General features: G+C 49.6%; 1 protein-coding gene and 1 non-coding gene across 2 annotated transcripts in view; both read right to left on the reverse strand.

Annotated features, from left to right (window-relative positions):
* Positions 1–2,057: 2,057 nt before the first annotated feature.
* Positions 2,058–8,952, reverse strand: part of RPL3 (ribosomal protein L3) — a 7,078-nt gene continuing 183 nt past the window's right edge. The window contains exons 2-10 of the mRNA XM_005421852.2: positions 7,962–8,154; positions 7,289–7,457; positions 6,291–6,426; positions 4,916–5,102; positions 4,371–4,531; positions 3,965–4,066; positions 3,392–3,487; positions 2,821–2,940; positions 2,058–2,167 (exon numbers count right to left, since the gene is read on the reverse strand). Of these exons, the coding sequence (XP_005421909.1) occupies positions 2,123–2,167; positions 2,821–2,940; positions 3,392–3,487; positions 3,965–4,066; positions 4,371–4,531; positions 4,916–5,102; positions 6,291–6,426; positions 7,289–7,457; positions 7,962–8,154 (1,209 nt within the window). The 3' untranslated portion in view covers positions 2,058–2,122. The remainder of the gene's footprint in view (positions 2,168–2,820; positions 2,941–3,391; positions 3,488–3,964; positions 4,067–4,370; positions 4,532–4,915; positions 5,103–6,290; positions 6,427–7,288; positions 7,458–7,961; positions 8,155–8,952) is intronic.
* On the reverse strand, positions 4,706–4,798 carry LOC115947970. The gene has a single exon (XR_004081826.1). It is a non-coding gene; the product is annotated as a small nucleolar RNA U83B (small nucleolar RNA).

An 8,952-nucleotide genomic window follows, 5' to 3' on the forward strand; every position in this document is an offset into this window, starting at 1 on the left:
TGCAACAATTGCTGCCTGTTGCACTGGGGATTGTCCCCAAAACAGAGGACATGTGCATTGCAGGAGCAGGAAGACTGGGAGATGAGAGTTGCAGGGTGGGCCCAGGCTTTAGGAGCAGGAAGCTTTGCCAGAGCCAGCCTGGCATCCCATGGCTTCACTCCCCAGGCAGGGACATCCCAGAGGAGGTTCCCAGGAGCTGCCTAGCAAGGCAGCCGGGAGTTATTGTGGGGCTCCGGGGAGCCCTAAGGGGGCTGAGGGACTCACACAGCCCGGGTGCCCGGCTAAGCAGGGCTCTTCTCCACGCCAGTCCCACCAGCAAGCCCTCGGTGACAAATGTCTACAGAGGAAGGAGCGCCACCTCCTGACGTTGGATGTCCCCAGGATTCCAGGAAACCACTTTTGTGGGTTTTTTCCCCCCTCACCATCCGCTCTTTTATCAGTCAGCAACAATCGCTTCAAAAATAAACAAATCCAAGTCTGGCACTGGGTTCCAAGACAAAGTAACTCCTCCTGCCAGACACACGCCGAGCATCTTCAACAATAACATTCCTCCAGGACTGCTTCCACCTACTTAGGTGCCACTTTGACTAAAAATTCCCTCTGCTATTATTGTCGCTTAAAATCAGCAACATTCCAGAGCTCCCACCACAAGGTATGGTACAATTAGGCGCTTTTAGAGATTTTCATCAAGGTAGTCCACAGTTTGCCATGAATGCTCACTCCTAGCACACCCATTTATCCTGATAATCCCAATTCCCTTGGATGCATCTGACTGGTGAGATAGAAGCAGCAGCAGGCAGGGCTGGCTCAGAGCCATGCCCTCCCTAGCCAGCTAGTACATACCAGCTTTAAAAAGTGAAAAGCCCACCTAAGGCTAACAGGTGGAGGGGAAAAAACCTCACTCCTCAGAGCTGCCCATTTAACTGCAGGCTCAGGCTGAACAGAGGTCGGGAATTTCACTGTTCTGCATCAGAGGAATACTAATTTAAGGATCTTCTCCACCTACCTGCCAACTTGAGACTTGTGACAAGGGAAAAAGAATTACTTATTATTTCTCTCTTATTTCACTTGGCTGAAATCAGCCAGCAGGTTCATGTGTTAAATGAGGCTGACAGCGAGCCAGGCAGCTCATTCAGTCACCCAGTCTGGTTTCTAGGGAAACAAGGTAAATGTTTTTCCTCTTTCTTGCCACCTTTTAACTCTTAGAAGGCTCTCATGCACCACCACATGAAAAAATCTCTATATCCCACCTTTCTCCACTTTAGATAAGAGCAAATAGGGCCAACCCAGGTCTGTTTCAGGGCAGTGCTACACTTTGGTGTGAATGTCTGCAGTAATTGCCTCAATTGCTGCCACGTCTCCAATTATGGTCAGGGAAGGACACACCAAGCCATCTCCCCGGGAGCCAGTAGGGTATTTTAGGCCAGACAGTAACACAACACCAGCGGCACTCACAGCTCTCCCACCTCCCAGAGGGTGGGATGCAGATCACCGCCCTCCCCACCCAGGCAGGCCTGCCTCCTGCCACCCTTCAGCAGGGAAACTACATGCAATTCTGAAAAACCCAGCTGTTGTGAGGCTGGGTTTTTTAGTGTATTTGCTACCTTCAGGAACAGCAACAAACTGTACTTGCAAAGTGTGCAGGCTACAGCCCCTGCCATAGACACTGGAAGGTTTCCATGGCAACAACCAGCACCCAGCCAGCTACCTAAAATGTAGTGGTTTGAATGTCTGGGTTATTTCAAAACCCATTTGACTCAAAGCTCTCTGTCGACCCAGCTGGGCTTGACAGGTGGACCAATATCTCAGCAACTGCAAACACATTTAGGGTCCCTGCTGCTTCACTATTTCACACACCCAGAGGTGTCCTGCTCTGACCCAATCTTTGCTCTGCAAAACCAGCAACAGCAGCTTCACTTTTTTAGAGCAACCCTGCTGCTATACAGTGAACGTTCATGAAGTTAAACCTTTATATGCTTCTTTGGTGTGATCAACACGTAGAACCTGCAGTCAGAGTACCAGGCTTGTCACAGTGATGTAAACAACAAGAGGCAAAATTAATTTCTTTACAATATTTATTTTTTGGTCTGAGAGCACACAGGCCATAGGACCATTCCACCCATTAGGCTGCCTCCTCTTTTGCAATGCGATCCTTCTTGAGTGGTCCCTGAAAAAAACCCACAAAAAACAAGCTATGTAAACAGCAGCCTGCAAAAAAGACATAACATCCCAATCACAAAAGCCGTAAAGAAATCAAGACCAAAAAAGCTCTCCATGTTGAAACCCACTGGAAACCCCAATCCCACAGTCAGAGGTTTGGGAAAGGCTGAATGCAGTGCAGTGCACTGGACTGGCCAGGGGACTCCGATGCGCCTGAGCACAACGCTGGTGCCACCTGGTGGGGAAGCTCCTGCTGGGCCCCGAGCACGGCACTGCTCTGACCCTGCCAGGGCCTTCTCAGAGCTCCTGGCTGCCTTCTCCAGCCAGTGACAAACTGGGAATGCCACCACTGTGAGCAACCTCCTCACGAGCTGCTCTTTGAGGAAATGGAGCAGTGCTTGCTCCGTGCTTCGACACTGAACAACTTGTGCCCTAACATGGCATCCCTCACCCCTCAGACACTGAGAGCTGTCACTGGGGAAGTGTGACCCCAGGCCCCCTGCAGTTATAACCAAGCCGGCAGGAGGAGGCCTCTCAAGCGAAGTTTCTGTTTCACAGGAGCTTTGGCCACATGACAGCCCAAGAGCCAAGCTATCAGCTGCCATGAGCTTGAACACAACCCAGTGGTACAGCAATTAATGTGCCAGGAAGAGCCCTTACCATGAAAGCCTTCTTCTCCTCAGCTGTCTGGAAGCGGCCATGACCAAATTTGGAGGTTGTGTCAATGAACTTCAAGTCAATCTTCTCCAGGGCCCGGCGCTTGGTCTGCACAAGCAGGGACTAAAAAGAGAGATGCCAGGTGAGTATGCAGCTGCAGCAGCAGCAGTGCCCTTTTAGCCTCCAGTACACTGGCTACTTCTTGTCCCCTCCATGGCTAATGCCTCCTCGGTCCCTCTGACCCCAGACTTCAGCTGCTACCATGTGCAAGAACACCTGACCATGAACCATCTACCTGGCACCTTTGGCCTCCCAGGTTGAAGACTGGCCAGCTCCCTGCAGCATAAGCCCCACTCCCCCAGTGTCCTTCTGCTCACAAGATTTCTCAAGCCTTAACCATGTCCATCACTACACCTGCAGAAATGACATGCCACTCCCAAGGCCATTACTACAAGGCGGGTTTGTGTGGAAGGCTTTTTTTTCTAGCAAGCCACGATTCCCCAGAACAGCACACACACACCATCTGCAACAAAGGCAGCACAGTTCCTTTAAACTGTTCCAACCCACCACTCACCTTGCGCAGGGTCAGGACCCTCTTCTTGGTGCCCACAACACAGCCCTTCACCATGATGAAGTCATTGGTCACCTCACCATAGTGGACAAAGCCTCCCTGAGCAAGGAGAGAACAGTCAGTGCTCTGTACCAGGCAGGACCAGTGATCACATCTACAGATGTGATCCACACTATTTCTGGGCCTTGGCCATTCCCACATCCACCGAAATCCTGTTTCCAGTATTGCCTTTCACTGGTCAAGTTTCTTATGCAGCTGTTTACTTGTTGCTGTAGGACTTTTATTAAGAACAGCAGAAGAGGCTGACAAAACAGCAAAAGCTCTTCTCGCTAAGCTATTCCTTGTACAAGTGCCATTCCAGGTTTGCAACATCTCTGTCCTATTGCCACATAACAAATTCAATTTCCATGTTATACAAGTCAGTACTGAGTCTGACTAAACACCACCACCTTCAACAGCAGCTGACTTATTCAAGAGCTCTTCATTTAATCATTTTGTGTCTTATACCAGGGCCCATTTGCCTCTTAGGATTGCAGCTCACAAGCAGACTCTTGGCACAGAGCTGCAGCAACTCACCAGAGGGTTAATGCTCTTGTCAGACAAGTCATAATCAGTTGATGCATTGTTTTTGATCAGCTTTCCATCCTTGATTTGGTAACCTTGGCCAATCTTGTAAATCTAAAAACATAAAGAAAGTCTGCTTAGCAAAAGGTAGGAGAAAGAGCCTGTCATCAGATAAAATGCAAGGAATTCTACAAAGCCTCAGAGGAAACAGTCTGCTGCACTTGGGAAACACGTGGCCATCCAAGAATTTTAGTTATTTAACATATTTAACATAACTAACCATGGCCACTATCCCCAAGACAACATTCTAACACAGCAAAACACTCCCAGCAGAGATCCCCACTCTGTCTGTTCACTGTCACCGAGCAAGTGACATCAGGCAGCTCTTGCTCCTGGCTAGCAGCTGAGAGGCACCAACCTTCTTGTTGATCTCGGTGCGGTGGTGGTAGCCCTTCTGGCCCGCCCGGGCCACGGAGAAGGCCACGCGGGCGGGGTGCCAGGCGCCGATGCAGGCCACCTTGCGCAGGCCACGGTGAGTCTTGCGCGGCAGCTTCTTGGTGTGCCAGCGGCTGGTGACACCTGCAAGGGACCAAAGCAGCCTGCTGTCAAGCCAAGATGTCACTTCAGTCTTCAATCAGAGTTTAAGCCGCCTTTGCAAGCTGCGGTCCCCCCAGGCAACAGAAGGGAAGCACGGACCCAGCATCCCAGGAATCATTATTTTCTGGTGAAGGTCCCTCCCTGGCTGTCCTGGGCTGTGTTCTCAGAAGGAAGGCAGCATGGAATGACTCCTCACGGATGTCAGGCGCTGTGCCCAGCGCTCATTCCATGGTCTCATCATTGAACTGTGACAGCAGTATGGATTTACCTACCCAGCTCTTGGTACATGCGCTTATGAAAACACAAGGCCAGCATTTCATTAAAAACTGTATCCTATCACAAAGAGAAGGACTTCCATGTGTTTACCTTTATATCCCTTGCCCTTGGTGACTCCAATGACATCTATCATCTCATCCTGGCCAAAGACCGTTGACACAGGCACCTGCTGCTCCAGCTTCTCCCGGGCCCAATCCACCTTCTCAGCAACAGTGCCACCATTCACCTGGATCTCCATCAGGTGAGACTTCTTCTGCCTCAGGGGGAGCAAACGCATCTAGGACACAGAAAACATGACATTCAGCTCCTGCTCTTCTGAAATGGACCCTGTATTAATAAGCCCAGCATCCTTTTAGCCCTGGCCTAATCTATTTCTCTAGTTCTCTTTTCCAAAATATATACCTTGAAGAAGGCCCTGCAATAAGGGGAAAGTTGTGTAGTGAGTGGCTTGCAAGTCATTGCACCTGGAAGTTATATGACACCCACAGGAGCACAGAGTTCTCTAACCCCACAGCCATCAGCAAAATTCCACTGAGGAATAACAAGAAATAAGGGTCAATAGTTTTAAACTGAAACAGACTGGATTTAAATTGGACCTAAGGATTTTTTTTATGATGAGGGTGTGAGTCACTGGCACAGGTTGCCCAGAAAAGCTCTGGATGCACCCCCCGCCCCTACAACTGTTCAGTCAGGCTTGACAGGGGCCTGAGCAACCTGGAGTAGTGGAAGGTGCCCCTGCCCATAACATGGGGGTTGGAACTGGATGATCCAACTCAAACTGTTCTGATTGTTTGATAAAAGCCTGCCACACTTAAGGTCACTTTGGGCTGGATCACATTTATGCTTACTTCTACTGTATTTAGTAGAGGCAACCAGTGAGAGAATCGAGAGAGGTTGCAACACTACCTCTACTGTCTACTACAGGAAATTAGTTCTAGTAAAATTTGCCATCTTACATCTAAGTTGGCACTTAGAGCCAACTCCAAAGATTTAATCCATCTCCCAAAAAAGTTAGAGCACTAAAAGCTGGGGAGACACATCACTCAGCAGAACACCTCCTCCAGCTGAGCAAGAGAAGCTGCCAAGTCTGAGTGCTCACAATCCCAACAGAATACAGCCTGAAACGATGCTGAGCACACAAACTCCTGAGTTCAATGTTCAGTCTAGTTTTACTTGTCGCTGAAATTAAAAGAGACCAGGTCTACACAGTATAAGCAAAGGACTGAGCCCAACAAGTTCCTACTACAACTCAGTCTCTTTTGGACACTCCTTCAAAACCAGCCAGTGGTTGCCAAGGCTCCTCAAACATCCAGTGAGCAGAGCTCTGTAGAGAATGCATGTGTAATGTGCCGAATAGACAGCATCAAGCTGCGGGGGAGGGCAGAAATCTCCCTACAGAGATAGATCAAGTTTCAAACCTGCTCTCTCAGCAGTTTCCAGCATACCTGAGCCCACAGGCACTTACCTGAGTGTGAGCCATGACTCTAATAACCTGGCAGTACTTCTTCATGCTATTGAAATCTTTCTCCAACTGCTTTTTGCCTTCCTCATCTTGCCACTTCTTGCAGTATTTGGTGAAGGCCTTCTTCTTGGACTTGTGCCTTCAGGAGCAGAGCAGAGACAAGGTTTGGCTAAGCCCTTCATCAATCCCCAGGGAAGTGGGGTGAGCGGAAGGAGTTGCCACCTCAGTTGGCTTTGGCTCATTGCCAGCTTCTAATGACTCTTTTCCACTGGCAAGCGGAGCCTGGAGCTCATCAGACAGTGGCAAAATTGCCAAAGCTGAGCGGAGCTGCCATGAATTCCAAAGCACATTAACATTCACGCTACAGAAAACAAAAGACTGTAAGGAGATGTCAAACAATAACAGAAAAAAACCAAATCTTTAAAGCAATTGTGAGATGACTGTGATCTGCTTCAAAATACCCTAATTTCCCCCCCCCTCGTGTGCCCGACAGCAAGGTCGTTACTAAAACACCCTTGAGAACCTTATTGCTCCACTCTGACGTCTTTTCAGCCTGCCAAGTTCATAAACAGGCTGGAAGCTCCAGACATGCTGGAGCCACACTTGGGCAAACGCACACTTTCAATCACAACAACAGCGCCTGGAATGGCAATCACAAGTGACACTCGTCTTCCCCTTTCCTGAGAGACCAGGGCTACAGTCAGGACTCGACACTCATCAACAAGCGCCAGAGGCGATTTCCTTATGTCCGCCCGTCGAAGTCTCATCACGTGCAGCCTGTTAGGGAGTGCCTGGGCAAAGCCAAAGCCACCACACCTACACCAGCACCACCTAAAGCTATGGTGCCACCCTCATGGAGCCACTCCTACAGCCTATCCCATTATCAGGCCAGTCTGTCTAAGCTAAACACCAACTGCTAAAAAGCCGTGCTGGAATCATTGCAACCCAAGAGTAGAAATGCAAATCATGGCCTGAGAGCAGGCAAGGCCCTGCAGTCTCACCAGTTCTTGTAGAAGCGGCGCTTGCACTCATCACTGATGTGCTCGGCAAAGATGGTCTTGAAGCTACGGAGACCACGAGGAGTCTGCACGTAACCCACGATGCCCACGATGACCATGGGAGGGGTCTCTATAATAGTGACTGCCTCCACCACCTCCTTCTTGTTCACCTCTGGATGGAAACAGAAACACAGCACAATTAACTCCAGCAGCAACTCTTTTAACACCACCTGTTTTTTCTCACTCCCAAGTCCTCCGTGTGAAGAGTTAAATGACTCAAGCTCTTTTCACAGAGATGATGCAGGGTAAAGCAACCAACTCTGAAGTCATAACTTAATGCCTTGCAAAACTTTGAGGCTGGCTCAGGAGAAAGGTCAGCCAAGCTGGACAGGCAAAATAGATGGCAGCACGCAATACATCCAGGACTGGATAATCTCCAAAAAAACACCAAAGGCAGCTGACTGATGTCCCTCCATCGAGAAGAGCCATCCCAAGGAGCCTGTTACTGTGCAGCTTAACCAAACCAGTGGTTACAGCAGAAATACACCACCTACTTGGATTTGGAACGAGCTGAAGTCAAGCTAGGACTAAAACCCAGAGCCGCTGCTGAAGGGGCCACGTGTCACCATTCCTGACCAACCCCACCTCCTGTTCCAAGAGGAACATTAATACATACTAGATCCAGGTCTGTCCACCTCCCGGACAATGTGGGTCATGCCAGCTTTGTAGCCCAGGAAGGCAGTGAGATGGACAGGCTTGCTGGGGTCATCTTTGGGAAAGCTCTTGACCTTGCCGCGGTGCCTGCTGCTGCGCTTGCGGGGCAGGAAGCCCAGGGAGCCGTGCCTCGGGGCCGAGAACTTGCGGTGAGACTGCGGAGAGACAACCAGCACTCAGTGCTTGCTGCAGAGGCTTGCTTGCGCCCACTCGGGGCCAAGGCCGGCTCTGTCCTTGCCTGAGAACACAACATTACACCTATCCAAGACATTTTCCATTCCAAAAATTCCCACTATCACCTGCTGGGCTTCTGAATTCTATTATGTTACAGGAATGCAATCCCACCACACTATCTACTTCTCAGATTCCTTTAATGGCCCTTCCAAACTTAGTTTAAGATGTCACCAAGTCCCACTCTGGCCAGGGAACTACAGAAGCTGTAATTTGGCCACAGCGTGCCACCACATGGTCAGTCCACCCCACAGGTCTAGAAAAAGCAGCACAGACAGCTTCACATTTTTCAATGAATCGATACCAAAATAAGCATTACAGAGACAATTTCAGTTTGAAAAACTGCAATAAAGCAGCATCTCAACACCCGCCTTTGAGCCAGTGGCTCTGGGTGGAAGCGCAGTGTTTTTTCCAAAGATTTTCTTTTCGAGTACCACCCCTGCAGCCTGACAGCCATTAAAGACTGACTTCCATCCGGACAATCTCAGCCCAAAGAAAGATCTACCCATCCAATCTCACATGCAAATTAAAGAAAAATACCGTGCAGCTGTACACGGAACTAAAAATAAACCCGGATTTATTCAAGAAAAAAATACTCCACACGAGTTACCCTAAAAAGGCCATTACCAGAGGAGCTCTCTAGAGAGAAGCCGCCCCCCTTCCTACAAAAAAGCTCCCCAAATGCCCCCACAGCTGCCCGCGCCACCCACACCCCGCCGCCC

This window comes from Geospiza fortis, unplaced genomic scaffold (assembly GCF_000277835.1).
Source record: "Geospiza fortis unplaced genomic scaffold, GeoFor_1.0 scaffold173, whole genome shotgun sequence".
Lineage (NCBI taxonomy): Eukaryota > Metazoa > Chordata > Aves > Passeriformes > Thraupidae > Geospiza > Geospiza fortis.